Below are 21,751 nucleotides of genomic sequence, written 5' to 3' on the forward strand. Positions count from 1 at the left end.
CGTAGAGGGTGCTCGAAATAGAATAACTTGTTTAAGTCCTTGTAAAAAGGCCTTATTTACAGGAATTCTTTGTTCTGCGTGAGAAGGTCTTGTCGGTTGGATAACATTTGATGTGGTGCTACCGACCTCTCCAGCAGTGTTGTGTACCATGGTTGTCTGGCCCATGTTGGAGCAATTAGTATTAGTCTAAGGGATGTCTGCTTTAGTTTGCGAATGACAAATTGAAGCAGGGGAGAGGTGGAAAAGTATGCAAATATCCGGACCAATTGATCCATAGTACTTTGCCCTTGGATTATCGGTGTTGGCACCTGGAAGCGAAGTTTATGCATTTTGTGGTGTTGCAAATAGACCTATGTCGGTTTGTCCCCATTGCTCGAAGAATGGGTGTAGGACCTGTACATTTATTTTCCACTCATGGACTTGGTGTGTTCTGCTGAGAAGATCTGCCAAATGATTGCCTACTCTACTCTTTGAATGTATTCTGCAGGCAACTGAATGTTGTGCTGTAGGGTAAACTTCCAGATCTTCTGTGGTAGCAGAGACAATTGTGGAGATTTGGTCCTCCCTTGTTTTTGCAGATACTACATGGTTGTCATGTTGTCTGTCTTGATTAAAACTACCTTGCCCTTTAAGTGAGGAAGAAATGCTTTTAGCGCTAGATCAACTGCTAACAGTTCTAGGTGACGGATGTGTAAAAGGGACTGTGTCCAAAGCCCTTGCACAGTTATGTCCTGTAAGTGGGCTCCCCAACCTATCATTGATGTGTCCGTTGTTATGGATGTTTGCAGAATCGGGTCTATAAATGGCCGCCCCGTACCAGTTTGTTGGTGTTCCACCATTGCAGAGATTGGCAAATCTAACGTCTGATCAACACTGTCGTCCAAATGACCCTCTGCTCGAGACCATTGTTGTGTCCGACATTGTTGTAGAGGACGCATATTTAATCTGGTAAGAGGTACTATGGCTATGCATTAAGCCATAGTTCCTAGGAGTCGCATAACTGTCCACACAGATATTTGTTTTTGAGGCTTAAGAAGTGGCGCCCGATTTTTAAAAAGTTTAAATTCTGGCTGCATTTGGGTAAGCTACCCCTGTCTGACAATTTAGAAATGCTTCCAAGCAAGGCTGTATGTGTAGTGGTTGTAGGTGCAATTTTACTGAATTTATTGTAAAACTTAGTTTGTGCAGTAAATTGATTGCTTGTGTTGCTTTTGATAAGCCAATCGTCTAGATATGGAAATGTGTACATTTTCTCTTCTTAAATGGGCTGCTACAACTGCCAGACATTTGCTAAATACTCTGGGGGCCGTGGTGACCCTGAATGGTAGCACTTTGAATTGAAAATGCTGTCCATTGAAGACAAACCTGAGATATTACCCATGTGCTGAGTGAATTGGGATGTGGAAATATGCAACCTTTAGATCCAATGATTCATGAAATCTCCTTTTTGGAGAAGTGGAATTATATCTTGAAGAGTGACCATATGAAAATGTTCTGCTAGGATATACCTGCTCAGAAGTCTCAGATCTAATATGAGTCTTATAGTTCCATCCTTTTTGGGAATTAGAAAGTAAAAGGATTAAACCCCCTTGCCCTGTTTCGGTCTCGCCTGAGCCAGCGCATGCGCTGCCCTGCGAGACATTTTGTAAGTGGAGTTTTAAAAGTGCTACCAGAGGCTTTTGCCGGCCTCCAGCGTGCGCTTCCGCACGCAGCCGCCAGCTTTGAGCGCCCGAGGCGCCATCGCTTTCACTTTTGCAGCTGCTGCGTGCGCACCATTCACACGCGCGCGCAGCCGCCATCTGCTTGTCATGGCTCACTTCCGATTAGCGCTTAGGAACACAGCTATAGGCATGGGGCGCCGTGCTTTGTGTTTGTTTCAGTACGGCGCCTGATTTGATCTTACACCCCTTCTGCTTGTTTTGTAATCGAAAGCACAGACTTTCAGTGAGTGTTTTTAAAAAAAAATGTATTAAAATCTATTGTTAAGACTATGCTTTTGTCCGTGCCTGTTCAGCTTCAGCGCGTGTCTGTGCCACCCACCCTCCCCATCAATTTGTTATTATTGTCTTCAAAGCGGAGCAACCGAATCGCAGCAGAGCCGAAACTCCAGTCGCCGTACACCACGTTCAGGGAGAGGGAATTTCACATCAATGTGCGCTTCCTGCAATGCTTAAAATGCAGTTATGAGCTGTTGCTGTTCTTTTCATGTGCCTCCTCAGTGGTGAATGAACAGAATCAGAAGAACAAGTTATTTACCTTCGGTAACGATGTATCTGTAAGAAACATTAGTTAGTTAGATTCCTCACATTAGAATATCCCCAGGCGTCAGACTGGATACGGAAGATTTTTGTAGCAATACCCCTTGCGCATCGCTAGGCGTCGTCTGCGGCTCCGCGTCCGTTGTTGGCGGCGTGCGCCGGAATGACGTCCTAGTACTTAGACGCCGCCCTCACGCGCTGATGTCAGTTCTTGTACATAGCTTTCCGCGCCAGGAACGCAGAGCCATGCAAGAGACCAACACTGGTGCCAAAAAATCTAGGGCCCTGAAAGGGATAGCCTTAACCCTAGATGTCAGTTTGCCGAACGGGGAGGATGGGTGGGTCGGTGAGGAATCTAACTAACTAATGTTTCTTACAGATACATCGTTACCGAAGGTAAGTAACTTGTTCATCTGAAAGAAACACGTTAGTTAGATTCCTCACCTTAGAATAGATACCCAAGCAATACCAACCCCGGTGGTGGGTCTGCGAACCAAGATCACACCGGAAAGTCCTGGAGGACAGAACGGCCAAAGAAGCCATCCCTCCGGACTTGGCTGTCTAGGCAATAATGCCTGGCAAACGTGTGCAGCGAAGCCCACGTCGCCGCCTGACAGATGTCCTGCAAAGGGCCTCCCCGTCCCAAAGCAGTAGTAGCCGCCGTGGCCCGAGTAGAATGGGCACGCAGCCCAACAGGAGGGTCCTTTTTTGCCAAGGAATAACAGATTTTTATACACAAAACGACCCACCGGGAGATGGTCCGTTTGTGCACAGCTTTTCCCTTCTTTGCACCCACGTAGCCAACGAAAAGCTGGTCGTCCACTCGGAACTGTTTTGTGCGGTCCAAATAAAAGGAGAGCGCACGTTTTGGATCCAGACGGTGGAGCCGCTCTTCCTCTTTGGAAGGATGCGGAGGCGGAAAGAAGGTGGGCAAGGTGACAGATTGCCTAAGATGAAAGGGGGTCACCACTTTCGGTAGAAAGGAAGGACGAGGCCGAAGGACAGCCTTGTCCGGATGAACAGATAGAAAAGGAGGCTTGGACGATAGAGCCTGGAGCTCACTCACCCGTCAAGCCGAGGTGATGGCTACCAGGAAAGCAGTCTTAAGAGTGAGAAGACGAAGAGGACAATTGTGAAGAGGCTCAAAGGGCGCGCACAACAGAAATGTTAAGACAAGATTCAAGTCCCACTGAGGCATTACGAAAGGGACAGGAGGGAACGTGAGTAATGCCTTTAAGAAAGCGTGACACTACAGGGGACTTGAAAAGAGAGGGCTGATCAGGAAGCCGTAAGAAGGCAGAGATGGCAGCAAGATAACCTTTCAAGGTGCCCAGGGCAGAGCCCTGCCGGGCCAAAGAAAGAAGAAGGAGGAGAACCTCAGAAAGAGGGGCGGAAAGGGGATCCACAGCCTTTGCTCTTCACCATGCCACAAATTTGTTCCACCGGCAGGCGCATACCGTCTTTGTGGAGGGACGCCTGGCTGCCAGAATGATATCACAGACTTCAGGAGGCAAGTCAAATGGCATCAACTGCCGCCGCTCAATCTCCACGCATGGAGGTGGAGGCTGGACAGGTTCGGGTGGAGGACCGTCCCCTGCTGCTGCGACAGAAGATCCTCCCGAAGGGGCAGACATATCGGAGGATCGGTCAACATACTAAGTAGTCCGGGATACCAGTACCTTTGTGCCCAATCCGGAGCCACCAAGATGACTTGGGCCCGGTCGCGCCTGATCTTCTTCAGCACTCTGGGCAGAAGTGGTATAGGTGGAAAGGCGTACAACAGACCGCAACTCCACTCGCGACGAAAAGCGTCGCCTAGCGAGTGCCGCCTTGGAAATTCCAACTTCCTATTCGCCACCGACGAGAACGCGCAATGTCAGCAGTTGCCACCACTGCAACTGCTGTGCAGTGCCCTCCGAGATCAAGACATGGTCGGACAGGTTGCCGTGATGCTGGGCCCACTGAAACTTCAGGTCCCACTGCAGAGCCCGCATGCGCTGCCTGGCGTGATGCACTAGTAGGATGCAGGAGGCCATCAGCCCCAGAAGCCGCAACACTAGCCTGACCGAAACCCAGGATAGAGGCCGAAAGATGGGAATCAGGGCCTGTATATCCCGGACCCGCTGTTCCGGTGGATGGACCCGGAACTGCGCCGAATCGAGAACCGCTCCGATGAAGAGGAGCTTCTGAGAGGGACTCAGGTGTGACTTCGGCACGTTGATGGAAAACCCCAGCAAATGCAGGAGATCCGCCGTAGTCTGGAGGTGGGAGACGACTGCCTGGGGCGAGCCCGCCTTCAACAACCAGTCGTCGAGATAGGTGAAGACTGGAACACCTGATCTGCGCAGATGAGCTGCGACCACCACCATCACTTTCGTGAACACCCGAGGGGCACTGGTAAGGCCGAAGGGGAGCACGGTGAACTGAAAGTGCTCCTGACTCACCGTGAACCGCAGGTAACGCCGGTGGGCCGGCAGGACGGGGATATGGAAATATGCGTCCTGCAAGTCCAACGCTACCATCCAGTCTCCAGGGTCTAGGGCAGCTAGAACCTGAGCCAAAGTCAACATTTTGAACCGTTCCTTCCGGAGGAAGGCATTGACGTTCCTGAGGTCCAAGATAGGGCGTAGGCCTCCTTTGCCCTTCTTGGGAACCAGAAAGTAGTGGAAATAACAACCACGACCTACTTCTGGGCTCGGAACGCGCTCGACGGCCTCTTTGGCCAAGAGGGACGAAACTTCCTCTCGCAGAAGATTCAAATGATCCTCCGAGATACGGTGGTGCTGCGGTGGCATGGCTGGAGGGGTCGTCTCGAAGGGGAGGGAGTAGCCCCAGCGGACGATTTGCAGCACCCACCTGTCCGAAGTAATGGTACGCCAGTGGAGCAGGTGATGGCGAACCCGGCCTCCCACTGGCGAGTAATGTGCCTGAAAGCTCGGACTAGGAAGGCTTTGAGGCGGTTGCTGCCAGGGTGGATGTGGACTGACCGCGTTGTCCTCCAGTACCGCCTCGGTGGAAACCACGTCCGCGTGCAGGCTGGTTCTGCGGCCGGTGGCTAGGCGGACATGAGGAGGTGCCCCTTCCTTGGCCACGAAAGGAGCGAAAAGCGGAAGTTTGTGGCCGCGGGGCCGAGAGGCCCAAGGACTTGGCCGTAGCCCGGGAGTCCTTGAAGCGAGCCAGCGCACTGTCCGCTTTCTCACCAAAAAGGCGAGTGCCATCAAAAGGCATGTCCACGAGAGTGCTCTGGCCATCCCCTGAAAAGGACGTGGACCGCAGCCAGGCGTGACGTCGAAGCGCCACCGTGGTAGAAATCGCCCTACCCAGCGAGTCCGTAGTGTCGAGTCCACATCGGATTGCATGGCGTGCTGCATCTCTCCCATCGGCCAGAGCTGAGGAAAGCCGTGCCCGGGCCTCCTCCGGGCACAGGGGCAGCACGTCCTCCACCGTATCCCACAGAGAGTGGGAATAACGGTCCAAGAGACAGGCGGTGTTCAAAGACCGCAGGCCCAAACTGAGCGAGGAGAACAGCTTCTTACCGAACTGTTCCAGTCTCTTGGAATCCCGGTCCGGAGGAGCGGACAGGAAGGAGGATTGGGAGGTAGAGGCCTGGATAAAAGACTCTCGGGGGTGGGGTGTTGGGACAGAAAACTGGGGTCGCCCGGAGCAGGGCGGTGGCGCCTGGCAACGTTCCTATCCACAGGAGGGACTGTGGAGGGCTTGGACCAGGTGCCCTGCAGAACGTCAATGAGGGCCTCATTGAATTGCAGCAGAGGCTCAGTGGAGCATGCGGCAGACTGAAGCACCTCAGTGAGGATGTTAGTCCTCACAGCCACGGCAGGCAGCTCAAGCCCAAGGGCCGCGGCCGCCTTGCGCAGCACCACAGAAAAAGCTGCACCCTCCTAAGCCACAGTCGGAGGAGAGATGAATCCAGTGTCCGGTGAGGTATCCAATCCCCTGGCCTCCCCCAGTTCATCTGCCCAGTCCTGAGAAAGTTGCCCCTGAAGGGCCATAGGGTCCTCGGACCCCTCCCATTCGCCCCCGACATCAGATTCCTGGTAAACAGGAGGAATGATCGGAGCCGGTCGATAGACAATATGCGTCTCTAGCAGCGTCGGATGCGGCATCGGGCGGCGCCGCATCGGCGTCGGGACCAGACAGGGGCTGAACCGGGGATCGACGTCGACCGGAGTCGGCGTCGGGGGTGGTACCGGTGTCGGCGCCGGCAGAGGAGGCGTGATGAGGTCGACCGGCGTCGACGGGGGCCCAGGCTCGGGCCCCTAGGGGACCTGCGGCGTCGGGGCCGGAGCCGCCGGCACGCGAGGTCGCCCAGTCGAGTCCGCGGGGCCCGAAGGCACGCCAGCGGGCGTCGACGGCGGGGCCAGGCTCCTCATGGCCGAGAGGAAGGCACTGACATCCGCCGGCGTCGCGTCATTCCAGGGACCGGCGGGTATGGAACCACCCGGACCCTCGGCCGAGTCGCGCGACCGGTGAGGGGAGTCCGAAGAGCGGTGTCGCCTCTTGGAGTGCTTCGACTTACCAAAAGACTTCGAGCCAGACTAGCGACGATGTGGAGTGCGGCTCCGCGACCGATCCTTGGACCTCCTGGACCGGGATCGAGAGGGGCGCGGAGCAGAGTGGCTAAGCTCGAGAAGCTTGCGGGACCGCTCCCACCTAGCTTTCGAGGTCAGGGCCATACAATCAGAGCACGACTCCGCGTCGTGGTCGAGGCCCAAGCAGTACAGGCACCGGCGGTGATGATCGGTCACCGACATCAGTCGGTGACAGTCGTCGCAGGCCTTGAAACCAGGCATCCTACCGGCACCAGAGTCGAGAAGTGACCAAAAAGAGTCAAAAAAGTTAGTCAAAAATTGACTAAAGGGGTAGCTCTCCCGGATCGGCGCTTACTGGCGCGGAAAAAAGAAGAACTGACGTCAGCACGCGAGGGCGGCGTCTAAGTACTCCGACAACGTCATTCCGGCGCACGACGCCAACGACGGACGTGGAGCCGCAGACGCCGCCTAGCGACGCGTAAGGGGTATTGCTACAAAAATCTTCCGGATCCAGTCTGACGCCTGGGGATATGTAATGTAATGTAATTTTATTTTTGTAAAGCGCGACTTACACACCACGGAGCATCTTGGCGCTGACCACTCATGTCTAGGAGGTGTTTGGCCAGGGAGCTAGTGAGGCACCGGTAAGACAGTATCTGGTGTCTCTGAGGATTGGGTTTAGACTAGGGCTAAACAGGCTGTGTCTGTGAGTTTAAAAATCCACGTCTTTAGAGCCTTTCGGAAAAGGTTCTCTGACGGGATCTGGCGTAGTTGGAGTGGTAGTTTATTCCAGGCCCTAGCACCCAGTACTCCAAGGGATTTTCCTCCTTTCGTGGCTAGTCTAAATTTGGGAGTCACCAGCAGGTTCAGGTTGGAAGATCTGAGTGATTGAGAAGGCACATATCTTCCAACCCTTTTTGACAGGTAGGTGGGACCCAGCTGGTGGTAGGACCTAAAGGTGATTAAGATTTTGAATAGTACCCTTTTGTGGATGGGTAACCAGTGCAGGATCTTGAGTGCTGCTGATGCAGACGACTTCCTGGGCCATCTGGAGTCAAGCTATCCTGGCTGATGACGGCTGATAGCCAGAAACCGGTCCTAGGATGCTTGATTCTGGTCCAGGGAAGACATGGCTTGGCAGTTCGGGCTGGACTGTTCCCATGAGGCACAGGGTCAAGACTGATTTGCATATGGCCATGTCTGAACTGGGGTGGCGTAGTGGGCAAAAGAACGATGGATTTAACCCAGATCTCTTGACTGGGGGAGAATGTCTGCATTGTCAGCATTCCGTCCATCATTTGTTTGTTGTAACGCTTTTCGCCCTAAGTGGGATGGGTATTCCCAGACGTGGGACCCGTGCTCACTACGCCACTGGAGTCAAGCTATCCTGGCTGATGACGGCTGATAGCCAGAAACCGGTCCTAGGATGCTTGATTCTGGTCCAGGGAAGACATGGCTTGGCAGTTCGGGCTGGACTGTTCCCATGAGGCACAGGGTCAAGACTGATTTGCATATGGCCATGTCTGAACTGGGGTGGCGTAGTGGGCAAAAGAACGATGGATTTAACCCAGATCTCTTGACTGGGGGAGAATGTCTGCATTGTCAGCATTCCGTCCATCATTTGTTTGTTGTAACGCTTTTCGCCCTAAGTGGGATGGGTATTCCCAGACGTGGGACCCGTGCTCACTACGCCACTGGAGTCAAGCTATCCTGGCTGATGACGGCTGATAGCCAGAAACCGGTCCTAGGATGCTTGATTCTGGTCCAGGGAAGACATGGCTTGGCAGTTCGGGCTGGACTGTTCCCATGAGGCACAGGGTCAAGACTGATTTGCATATGGCCATGTCTGAACTGGGGTGGCGTAGTGGGCAAAAGAACGATGGATTTAACCCAGATCTCTTGACTGGGGGAGAATGTCTGCATTGTCAGCATTCCGTCCATCATTTGTTTGTTGTAACGCTTTTCGCCCTAAGTGGGATGGGTATTCCCAGACGTGGGACCCGTGCTCACTACGCCACTGGAGTCAAGCTATCCTGGCTGATGACGGCTGATAGCCAGAAACCGGTCCTAGGATGCTTGATTCTGGTCCAGGGAAGACATGGCTTGGCAGTTCGGGCTGGACTGTTCCCATGAGGCACAGGGTCAAGACTGATTTGCATATGGCCATGTCTGAACTGGGGTGGCGTAGTGGGCAAAAGAACGATGGATTTAACCCAGATCTCTTGACTGGGGGAGAATGTCTGCATTGTCAGCATTCCGTCCATCATTTGTTTGTTGTAACGCTTTTCCTGGGCCATCTCAGCACGAGGCGGGCGGTGGCATTCTGGACCATCTGCAGTCTATGCAGTACTGCTTTACTGGAGCCTGCATATAGACTGTTGCAGTAGTCCAGGCGAGATGTAATAAGGGCCACCGCCACAGTCTTTCTGGCTGTCAGTGGGAGAAGGTCGAAAAATCTTCTGAGGCCTTTGATTATGCTAAAGCAGGACCCTGCCACAGCACCTGCGTGTTGCCTAAATGACAGGGCCTCGTCAAACCTAATCCCAAGGTTGCGGGCCGTAGTAATGGTGTTAGGGGGGACTTCTGCATCTTGTGGCCACCATGATTTGGGGGAGAAAAGGTTTTGTTGTCCGAATGGTAAAATTTCGGTCTTGCCCGAATTACATTTGAGATGATGTTTTCGCATCCAGTCGAATGTGGCGGTAAGACAATCTCTCAGATTTTCCCCTGCCTTTGTTGTATTACTGTCTAATACGAGGATGAGCTGAGTATCATCAGCATAAGATATAGTGCTGATGTTAAAAGAATTAATAAGCTCTATCAGGGGGATATTCTAAGGTGAGGAATCTAACTAACGTATTTCTTTCAGATATAGTATGCACTCAACTTTCAAGGAGTGCATGCAAGTATTTTCTCATTCATTAATTCTAGAGCTTGTTCAATAAATGATGAAAACTAAAATATGTCCTGATGGGAGCACACATCTCTGACTTGACTCTTAATTTCAGTATGTCCTTTCTTGCACCCCACACGTTTACAAGTCCGGCATAGTATAGCGTGCATTTCTCCGGTTTCAGATGAGAAGAGAACACATTTGCTTCTTGAGACCAATCGGGCCATTTGTCTCCAGCAGCTGATTGTTGTATGTGCATTCACGTTTTCTGTCCTCTCTTCAAGTTCGCTTGTGGCCACTGTACTAATGGTGCTTTAACAACCTCCCGGGGCCTTTGGGAGCTCTTTGGTTCTCTGTCAAGCTTAAGCCAGCCACAGTTTGGCTTCATAATTATTGGCAATGGTCTGCAATGAACCTTAGAGATTAGATTGAATGACAGTTTCACCTCTCAATAAAGTGTATTTTTTTTTTTACATTAAAATGGAACTATATCAACATGGCGTGAAAAATACTCCCTGAAACCGATTTTGCTCTATGCATTTCCCAAACAGTTGCATTTAGCATACTTCTTTTCAGAGACTCACAACGCAAGCTGTGCACGGTTTTCATTTTCTTAGAGTATCAACGCAGCTAGAAACAAAACTCTGAACGCTGACCTCCTCTTCACAGGCACATCACGTGGGGCACTAGTGTTATGGCAAAAGCCCTTTTGCGCTCATTACAAGTTGTGTTAATTCACCAGAGCGTTTTTGCCAGAAGAAATAATGCAATTCACAATTATAAGTGTTTTTTGGCTGGAATTATCAGATCTAAAAGCTCTGAACTCCTATTTCCGAGCCTTTGAAAACCTGCAGGGGTTGGTGCTGTGACAGGCAGCAATGGCGGGAGTGTGGGAAGAAAAAAACGGGAGGCTTTGTTCCGCGCGGCGGAGTAAGGTCGGTTGGCAGGGCTGGGACACATCTGATTGCTTTTAAAAAAGTGTATGACTGTTTATCTGCCAATGCTTATCCTAAAGATCGCCACGTTTTAATTCATTGCGTGTTTTGCACAAATTGATTTCATTGTTACACCCGCCCTCATTCACTGCTGTTCACTCGCCTGAGCCTCCGTTTCCGGTCCATCACGGCTACCTGTGCCGATTGCACGGAGAAACGCGCCAGGCTCACTCCCTCTATCCCCCAGAACCACCCCCACTTCATCCTGATTGACGGGCTGCTTGGCGGGAGTGTGGGAAGATAAAAACGAAATGCTCACACGAACGCGCAGCGGACGCGCGCAGCGGGAGCGCCGAAGGCGCACTTAAGGCAAGCCAGTCTGCGGCCGTCCTGGGCCAGGGGCCACTCCTAATGCCCATTTTATTAAGCATTCTTACCCGCCCTAGGTATTGAAAGCGTGGCAGAATAATCTTCCAATCCCTGAGGTAACCAAACGTACTCTTGTACACGAGGACATCTATTTACACCGAACTAACTTTCCAGAACTCGTTCTGGATAAGCACTCCAGGAAAAATATACTGCGATCCACTATCACTCCTTATAAGGCCCTGGAAACCGCAGGTCTCACAGTTTGTTATTTAAATACCCGCTATTTAGTGAAACATCAAGCTGAAATTTCCCTGTTGCTACAATAAGAAGCCCCAGATTTACTCTTATTAACAGAAACTTGGCTAACCGATGACTCTGCCCCAGACATCCTAGCAGCCGTCCCTGATGGCTACTATATCCTCCAGGCTAACCGCCCTTTGGGGAGAGCCGGAGGCGGGGTTGCGGCCATTATCCGCAAGGAACATCAGTTTTCTAGCTTAGAGGCCACTGGTCTGTGTCCAACGGATTTTTTGATTTTAAAACTGGATTCCTCACCGTCACCTTTTATCTGTGCTCTTCTTTACCGACCCCCTGATAATATGCCCAACTTTCCACAAGCACTGGGAGGGATGATTTCTCATCTTGTCATTAACCATACCAGAATTCTCATAATTGGAGACTTCAATTATTGGCCCTCCGATAACCGGGAGAGTCCTAGTTCAAGAGAATTCACCGATCTACTCACAGGGATGAATTTTACTCCTCATGTGAAGACAGCCACCCATATAAAAGGGCATATCTTGGATCAAGTTTGGACCTCAAATTTGGAGATCTCTACCCTTTCAACATCCCCGTGCGCAAGGTCCAATCACTATTTGATCCAATTTACTCTCTGATGTATCCCCTCTCCTAAACCCCAACAAATCGAGAACCAACTATCTAGGAACTGGAGACGAGCAGACCTGGACCAGTTCCGGTCATATCTAAAGAGCTCGGCTCCCTCTGGCCTAGAAGATCTCCAGACCCAGGCAACGAGTATAGAACTCTGGCTGAAGTCAGCTAGTGATCAAGTCGCCCCCCTAAAAAAAATTAAGTCTGTGAAACCCTACGACGCTCAGCGTTGGTTCTCGGAAGATCTCAAATTAAAGAAACTGGAACTCAGACAAGCTGAACGTCAATGGCGCTGCCATTATCTCTCTGAAAAAAAAAGTTCGTTATTTAGCCCTGATGAAAGAATACAAAAATTTGATCACTCTTACCAAGACTAATTACTTCTTGCAAAAAATAATAATGGCCTCCAACAAATCCAAAGAGATTTTTTCTATAGTGGACCAACTCTCTAAACCCGATAGGAGTCACGCCTAAACCTGTCCCCTCTCAACTGCTATGTGACTCTTTAAATTCATTTTTCATTGAGAAGATAGCCACTATTAAGGCTAGTATCCCTCTCGGGGCTAGTGTCTCTCATGATGCCAATAGCAAGCGGAGCCTACATCATCTTGACCGTATTCCTCTTATCCCGGAGGAGACCTTCTTGACATTACTAAACAGGGTTACCTAAGGCTCTCCCCTGGATTGCTGCCCCCCTCATATTCTTCGGGAAGCATTCACTATATGCCCTGACCCGCCCAGATCCTTTTTGAACAACTCGTTGGAACTAGGTACGGTCCCAGCCTCCTTTAAAAGAGCCGCAATTATTCCTATCTTGAAAAAACCGGGCGCTGATCCTGCAGTTCTCAGCAACTATCGTCCCATCTCCCTGCTACCCTATTTAGGTAAGGTCCTAGAGACCTATGTAGCCAAATGCTTGAGCTCCTTTGTGGAACAGTCTCAGATCCTGGACCCCCACCAGGCCGGATTCAGACCTGCCCAATTCAACCAAGTCAGTCATCCTCTCCGTTATGGATGTGCTCAGGGAAGGGGCGGACTCTGGCACTTCAAGCCCTGATTCTTTTGGACTTGTCAGCAGCATTTGACACGGTCGATCATGATGTCCTGATCGACCGTGTCGCCAATGCTGGAATTCGGGGCATGGCCTTGGGGTGGCTTTCCTCCTTTCTGAGAAATCGGTCTCAAGCGGTGCGCCTCGCCGGTTTTTCCTCCAAAAAAAAAAAGGGGACATCACCTGTGGGGTTCCCCAGGGTTCCTCTCTTTCCCCGCTTCTCTTCAATCTCTATCTTCTTCCCTTAATCCACTCACTTAGGAATAAAAAATTTGAAATTTTTAATTATGCAGATGATCTCCAATTGGTGTTTAATATTAATACCTCCACCTCATCTGAAGCCAACGTCCAAGACACAATGGTTTTCATTAGTGACTGGATGAACAATAATCAGCTGAAGCTGAATCCCGATAAAACGGAGCTGATCCTGACAGGAGGTACTGCAAACCCTTGGCATTCTAATTTTTGGCCCCCTAAACTTGGTAATCCTCCTATGCCCACTGACTCCGCCAAGAGCCTGGGGATCATTATTAGTAATGATCTCTTGATGAAGGCTCAGATCGGCGGTTTCAGCTGGCTTCTTCCAGTTGCGTAGACTGAAGAAGATGAGTAAATTCTTGAGTAGGGAGGCGGTGATCCTGGCCACCCTCGCCCTCGTGATCTCCCGATTGGATTATGCCAACTCATTATATGTGGGCATTCCAGCTTATCAACTCAAGCGACTCCAACTGGTTCAGAACCAGGCAGCTAGGCTGATCTTCTCACAGCCTAAATGGCATCATGTCAGTCCTCTTATGAAAAGCCTACATTGGCTCCCAGTGAGCTGGCGCGGCCTCTTTAAGATGGGTTGTACCATTTTCAAAGCTCTACAATGCATTGGTCCGATTTTTATCTCGGTGCGTTTGCATCGCTATATCCCTTACGCAATCTTGGATCCTCCCATCTTAATTTGTTGAAAGTCCCCATCTCCAAGCGAAAGAAGCACGGTGGACTAAGATTCTACGTTCTTGCTCCTCAATTCTGGAACTCCCTGCCGGTTGAGATTAGGTCTTTGACTTCCTTGGCCCAATTCAGAAAACAGCTTAAAACCTGGTTGTTTACACAGGCCTATACTGATTGAAGCAATTCTTCTGCTCAGTGCTATGACCTTTTTCCCCGAGCGCCAAGAAACCGTTGGTGTATGTGCGCTTAACAAATATTTTTAACATAACATAACAATGTATAGTCATGGCCGCTGCCCGAAGCTGTCGGGTGGGAGCAGGCTGTGATCTTTCTGGACAGGCACAGGCAAGCCCTTGATCTTGCCCCTCCGTTCACAGCATTTGCAATAGGTCTCTTGGCATTGTAAATGACAATTACTTATTTATGTATTGGTTTTAAAAACGTTAATACAAGGCACTGTCATTTACAATGCCAAGAGATTAAACTCTTGTAAATGCGAGACCTATTGCATTGCAAATGCTTGTTTGTATTGGTACTGATTTGATTGCCTTTTTTTAATAGAGCTCAAATCTCTTCCTTTAGCAGGTTTTGATGTTGTGTGGACAACCTGTGAATGCAAGGTGGTATGTTTGGAGTAGCCGAGGTGAGCTCCAGACAAACAAGTTGGAGAACATCCATCACCCATTGATCTGATGTTTACTCATTGCGGAAAAAATTGTTGTACTCTTCCCCAGTCGGGCGTTAAGTGATCAGGGAGAGGTGGGGGGCGGGGGTGTCGAATAGTAGTTGAATTGTCAAAACCTCGTCTACCTTGACCCCTGTTATTTCCTCTGTAGGACTCTCTATAATATCCCCTAGGGAATCCTGTTTGAGTCAGTGATTTGTTACAAGAGGTGGCCCTGTCAGAGGGTGTTTTAGATCCTCTGCGATATGTCGAGTGACAAAAAGTGCCCCTTTGAGACTGCGTGATTTTTGAGTCTCATTGTCTTTTTTGATTTTTTCTAGTAAAGTGTCCTCTTCTGGACAGATCGTCGAAAGGTAGACCTATAATATTTGGTTGCGCTCTGGTTTAAGACCAGATTCTCTTAGCCATGAATGTCTTCTTAACGTAAGGCTGGTATTTATTACACTAGCTGCTGCATCTGCGGCATCAATGGCGCACCTTATGTTTGTGTTGGATAGAAGTTTGCCCTCTGATATAATTTGGTATGCTTTATTTGTACTGTTCTGGGACAAGTTGTAAAATGTCTAATTAGTCCCAGTGTGACCTGTCATATATTGATAACAGACAAAGAATTAGCAATTCTCCAATGAATAGCGGACTGTGCTGCCACCCTTTTTCCTGCCACATCTATACATTTACTCACTTTGTCTGGTGGTGGAGCATCACCAGTCGCCTGAGTTTACTCTTTTGCATGCATTTGTAACTACTAAGGATCCGGTGTAAGCAGAGTCCTAATGTAAGGAGGTTCTGTAGGGGAAGATTTATAGTTTTTGTCCACTCTTGGTGTAATAATTCTAGATATTAGAGATTTGAAAGGGAGTAGTATGCCTAAGAATACCTTTCAACATTGGTAAATATTGAGTTGGCTTTTGTGTGGAGTAAGGTTTCAAATAAAAACTCGTCCTCTATTTTCTCAGTGTGCAAAGGTACCTTATGAAAGTTTGCTGCTCTATTTAGAAGGTCATAATATGTGGTGGTATCATCTGGTGGGGAGGGATAAAGATCTCAATCATTGTCATCAAGAGCATCTGTGTCAAATGTATCCCAGTCATCTGGTTGGGGTAGTGAGTGCTGATCATCATCCTCTCCCATCTCCTGTAAAAAAAAAAAAGTGAACTGACCCCTCTGAATGCATTAGTTTCATGGTCTGGAGACTGTTGAGGTGAAGATGTATGTGGTGTTGGAGGAGGAGAAATCCTAAGTTTTCTTTTCTTTGCAGGACTTGCATGGTCTTGAGGGGAGGAGAGTAAATATTTTTTCTGTATCCAGAAGAATTACTAGATGCTTTTGTCTATTATCTAGTTGCTGTTTCTTAAACACTGGTTGCACACCCTCTGGGGAATGTTCAAGTGTATGCTTTCTAGACTCTTATTTTTCTCCTGTATGCCTCGGTGATGAGTGTTTCAGTTCCGAGGCTTTAGATTTAAAGCTAGAGTCCAAATGCTTTTTCAGATCCGAAGCATTTGGTCCCAAAGATGAGGATGCGTCTGCTTTGGATGTTTTCAGCTCCAAAGATTTTTTCGGTTTGGAGGTGTAATGTTTAAGATCAATAGTCTTTGGCTGTTTTTTCAGGACTGAGCTGAGGTCAGACTTTATGGGATCAGTCGTAAGGTGCTGACCATAGTCGGAAAGCAGTGGAGGTTCAACTGCAGACGTTTGAGCCTTGGGTGTTAATATTTGGGGCAATATACTCAAAGTTTGTACCCAAGGTGTCAAGGTTTCTGCCTCTGAGTCAGAGCTTTGTTCTTGAGAGAAAAACCCCTCATCTGCAGTCGACAGATGTGCCTCCATTTCGGTTTCTGGTTCTTCTGAACTGAAAATGTCCGGTGTATCATCGATGGTGCATAGAGACAGCTGCATTCTTCTTGCCGTTTGGTCTTGAAGAGCTATCATTGACCTGAAGGATTTAGAGGCCTCGCAGCTTTGCTCTTGATGATCTGGCGAGAGGAAGGAATTACACACCTTGTGTAGATCTGTATGTGGGAATTTCGAATGATATGAAAGGCAGAATTTAAAAGGTATCCTTTAAATATCCTTTAGTAATTTTTGTACAAGAAGAACGTCTAAGAATATTTTCGCTTGAAGCGCAAAGGCCTGTAAGCGCGAAATGGTTTGAATCCCTTAGACAAGTTTAGAGTTAATGTAGACTAATTATAGATCAATAATACCAAAGGTGATAGAAAAGATCCTACTGACGGTATCGACCGAAGAGGAACACACGACCGAACCAGACGCGCAAAAAAACAATCTAACAATGGTCTATGACCACGTGCAAAGCAAGCAAGAGGAGGTGTCACTAACTTGTGACTCGAAGAACTTCAAGAAAAACAACTTGCACACTTCAGGGCCCAATACTAGATGGAGGACTTATGCTAAGCATGCGTATCCACAGCCACACATGCCTTCAAACACACGCACACACACACACTATTTCCATGTCCTGTCAAACAGAAGATGAAATAAAAAACAGAGAACATTCACCAGGCAGCTGCCACTTCAACAACACATCTGTAGATGTTACTGCTTCATACACAGATTCTTCCATAGATCTAAATAATATACAATAGGCACATGAGGTTGGTGCCCAAATCGGCAGCCAAAGAGAAAGGTTTCTGGATTCTCATTATGGGATCATGCATATCAGTTAAGTGTGTTGGGGGACAGAGGCTAGGTTTGAGATATTTTAATCCAAAAAAGCGTGACAAATTCCATCAGGCTAATATAAAAAAAAGCAACCATAGGAATTACAGCATATTACAGTTACAAGGCCAATTCACTGTTTAATAAGTCTGGGTTCCAAAAACAAATATGTAGTCCTGTGGCAGCAATAACTCATGTTACAATCTTTGGTGTCACAATTCAGAAACAGATTTTCAAGGTGTTTGCTCCTGGGTCTGATACTCGAGATGACACAATGACAACCATATTTACATGTTTAAAATGGAATGACGAATGCCCACTGTAGGGCTATAGCTGTGTTTAGCATGCAGGTTTGTGAAAAAAACAGTGATAGTGGCCATTGCTAGGAAGGATGATCTAATTTGACCTACCGTCTCTTACCTTTTACGACCTTCATGGCAACTTAGAGATCAAATCCATTCGGACAATTTCACAAAGCAGGCATTTCCTGGAAAGAGTGATTTCTTCAGGCTTTTTATGTGGGAACGGATGAGGCATGCACTACAAACGCCCGCTAAAGAAACTTTCATTAGCCTGACTATTGCTAGTCCCCATATCCCAGGCAGGCAAGGAAGGAGTGCCAAGTCCTAACTCACTCAGAGCAGTGTGGATCGGCAATCTCAGGATACGATTCAAGTCTAGGGACTAAGCCCATGTACTTATGAAAGAATAAGCATGCAGTTCCCAGACCAAGACAAGGAGCACCTCACACACACTACAGAGGAGGTACTGGACAGACTAGGGATACTTTTTCTGGAAACAACTTCAAAAGCTGCCAATTTTTGTGCTGATGGTTTTACAGGAGCACAATCTCAAAGGAATTCCCTCCCCCGTATTTTTCAAGAATATCATTGCAAAAAAAAAAAGTTTTAAATAAGACGGACCTGAGTTGGAGGTAGTTTGAAAATAGCTTTATTGTCCAGATTTTACTTACCATATTGTGTAAAAGGAAAATCTGGTTGTGCGTTTGGGGGTTTGTTCATATCCTGAGCTTGATGTGATGGGGGAAACGCAATTGAAGTACCGGGAGTTGCAGGTGGGGGTGGTACCCCTGGAGGGGCAAATTGATCAGGCAGAGGTGGCGCACCATACCCAAAAGCTGAAAAGAGAAAGGGCAACAGGAAATGGACCAGTTACTTTCAACTAAAGATCCTCTTAGTCTTCCTTTTGGGTATAGATCACCAAAACTTGAGGGAAATTGATGCCATATTGAGAATCCAGAACCAGTTTTGTAACTGACAGTAAACAAACAAGAAATCCAGCAGCAGTGTAGGAGAGCAATGAAATTCTATATCTGATAATGCCTCCCCAGTTGAAAGGATATGCAGTGACCAAAAATACATCAAACAATAAACCTGAGTACCAGATGGAAGGAGGGAGGTCTTCACACAAGGTATTGGCCTTGCTTGGGCACTTTTTGCAAAAAGAAGAAATAAGGCATGAGCCGTGAAAGATTTTAAATATTGTGGTAACAAAATAAAACCTTCAAAAAGGTAGTGACACACATTAATGTAAAGAAAAGATGTAGGCAAAAAAGTGATGGATAGAATGCTTGAATTAATCTTAGCAGCTGGCAATTATTTGGGCTGCATCCCAATCCATCCTCAGTTTGGACCAATCCATATGCAAATCAATCTCGACTGCTCCAATGGGAACAGTCCCGCCCGAACTGCCAGGCAAGGTCCTCCCTGGACCGGAACAACTCGGGACCGGACCCAGGACCGGGTCCATCAACATCAAGTCGATGTCAGTTGTGAAAGTGGAAACTCAATCAGCAATCACACTGACAACTCAATCCGCACAATGGCAATTCAATGACTTGACTGTTCTTAACCGAAACAGCAAGGACAAGAAAGCAGATTTTGCTAAGTCAAGGCACTGGAGAAGAGAACACAAAAATAGACACTGTTTGAAGCAAGACTGATGTAGTGAGAGGCAACACTGTTCATGAAAAGTCAGTGTCTGAGTTGATACTCTACCATTTATCTGTAATAACTATCGAGAATTTTAAGGCAGTGACCGTCCAGCGAACAGAGGATGGCCACCATCAGGGCTGTCATAGATGTCCAATTGTTCAAAACCAATAACAAATACATCAAAGTATGATATAGTATTACAGTTATGATACAGGCACAGAAGGATTCTTCAATGTACAGAAGGATTAGATTTATTGCAATTTCTTGGAAGCCCAATGATTAAAGGCAGAGAATGGATGAAAGGACTAAGTTCCAACATCAGGAGGAGAAATAAAGAAGATGGCAGTCTATGAATTTAAAGTTATAACTGGAGTCTCATATACAGTAAGAAAGCAAGAAAACAGCCTTGTGATGATCACAGATGTCAAAGCACATCATGTGTTCGAGTATTCAGGACACATATCAAACACATGGGATCATTAACACCAGCAGACCATGATGGAAGGAACAGACTCAAAATTACCTTCAGCACATTTTAGGACAATGAATGAATAGCATCCCTTTGATTTCAATTACCAGAGTTACTCAGGATGAAATCTTGTTCCCATGAACTCGGTACTGGAGTCAGCAGAGTGAAAATGTGTAAGGTTTACAGCTCTCAGAAAAAAAGAATTGGATACATGTGAAATCAGTTGACAACCTTCTTTCTCTTTGCAATAAACCAACACAGTTTCAGTGCATTTAAAAAAAAAATGATTTAAAAAGGGCCTTGAAGAATGTTTGTTTTTAAACTGGTCAATCAATGGCATTGTTACGCAGATGTGCCTTGAGTAGAATAATGAAGCTCAGCACAGCATGACGCAATTCAACAATGTCTGGAAAAATGGTTTCAGATTCTCAACAAGGCGTCCATATTCTCAACCACACTGGGAACTTAGAATATAATAGAGACATGCGACTTCATGCACAAAAACTTGCAACTTTGTCATGAACGTTAAGGAAGGCATACACTTTCTTTCCAGAGGGCGCCACATGTTCTAGGACATCCATCTTTCCTACCACCACAATTCATAAATAGTAATGTACAGACAAATGGAAAGGTCTCAAACATTCATTGGAGAAGATCTGCATCTTAACTGGACACTGATTTACAGAAGATGGGCACTTACTGAATGGAGGCGGTGTGCCATAGCCCTGAGGAAAGGCCTGAGGGGGAGGAAATCCACCAGGTGGCGTTGAAACTATGTAGGATGTGAAAGCAGGAGGTGGGGGTGCGCCACGTCCAGCAGGTGGTCCAAATGCACCTAAAACAACATTTGAAAAGAATGAACAGTGACAGCATAACATGAACTCGGTTAAGCTAGATGTTTTAAAAAGGTATGATGCGAAAATTCCTACACTCTGCAGTAACAGAGTGCATTTGTGTGGTAGAATAGATTGTAGAGAATTCTGGAAGATTAGGAGAGGGAGCCACATCTCAATGCTGGACAACAGAGGTCTGAAGTCTTGTCTTCTGGCGAAGGGATGCAGAGTAAGGAGATTGCATTATAAATACAAATCTAGTTTGGAATGAATTTATCTACAATATAGTCTGAATACAGCCACAGAATCAGATTAAAGAAAGGCTGCCCACCAAGAGCATAGTTAAAAGGAAACAAGAACACTGAGGACCAGTTTATCAAGGATGGTCACAACCATCAGGCGATTAATAATGCAGAGCTTCCCTGGGGATGGAACTGTCATGCTTACTACAAATTTCTGACTTGGTGTATTTTTTCTCATTGATAACAAGCATAGGACAGTACCCAAGATCTATTTTGGACATGGATTGGGTATACCCATTTAGTAGCTATGGATTGATTAATGGGTGGCTGGCACAGGCACAATAGGAAGTTTGTTACTTACTCTGTAAGCATCTGTTCTTTGCATGTAGAGCTGTAGATTCACATGCTTTGCATACTCCTGCCATCCAGTGTTGGTCTGGGTGTTTGCAAGTTGTTTTTCTTCTTAGAAGTATTTCCAGTCACAAGGTATGTGACTACTCCTTTCAGTGATAGTGCGCATGCGCATCGACTCCATTGTTAGATTGTTTTCCCACTAGAGGGTGAGAATGGAATAAATAAGTGTAGTAGATATGTCCATGCGTATAAATGTATAATGAAAAAAATGCAACTACAGGTACCCGAGGAGGGGGGTGAGTGCATGTGAATCTACAGCTCTACATGCCAAGAACAGATGCTTACTGGGTAAGTAACAATACGTTCGAGGCAAGTCTGCTGTACATACACATGCTTGCCAGGGACTATATAGCAGTATTCTCCAAAAGCAGTAGCTAACCAGTGGGTGTTGCAGTTGTCTGGAATAGTTTTTAGCACTGCCTCTCCTACATTAGCTTGTTGGCATGCTAACACATCTACGCAATAGTGTTTGTTAAGTGTGTGTGGCGTAGACCATGTAGCTGCTTTATAGATATCAGCATTGGAATGTAGCCTAAAAAGCCCTTAGACGCTCCTATTATAAGTGTAGAATGGGCTCTAGGCGGT

The 21,751-nt window shown here is 47.6% G+C and overlaps 1 protein-coding gene across 10 annotated transcripts in view; it reads right to left on the minus strand.

The window, feature by feature from the left end:
* Positions 1 to 21,751, minus strand: part of DAZAP1 (DAZ associated protein 1) — a 585,407-nt gene that overhangs the window by 128,730 nt on the left and 434,926 nt on the right. For 2 of the 10 annotated variants that reach the window (XM_085638285.1, XM_085638284.1), the window contains exons 10-11: positions 20,378 to 20,521; positions 18,227 to 18,391 (exon numbers count right to left, since the gene is read on the minus strand). In XM_085638285.1, the coding sequence (XP_085494411.1) occupies positions 18,227 to 18,391; positions 20,378 to 20,521 (309 nt within the window). Of the gene's footprint in view, positions 1 to 17,663; positions 17,741 to 18,226; positions 18,392 to 20,377; positions 20,522 to 21,751 lie in introns of all 10 variants that reach the window. The other 8 variants (XM_085638287.1, XM_085638286.1, XM_085638289.1 and 5 more) reach the window with 7 other exon arrangements.

The sequence above is a fragment of the Triturus cristatus genome, chromosome 12, assembly GCF_964204655.1.
Source record: "Triturus cristatus chromosome 12, aTriCri1.1, whole genome shotgun sequence".
In the NCBI taxonomy this organism is placed as follows: Eukaryota; Metazoa; Chordata; class Amphibia; order Caudata; family Salamandridae; genus Triturus; species Triturus cristatus.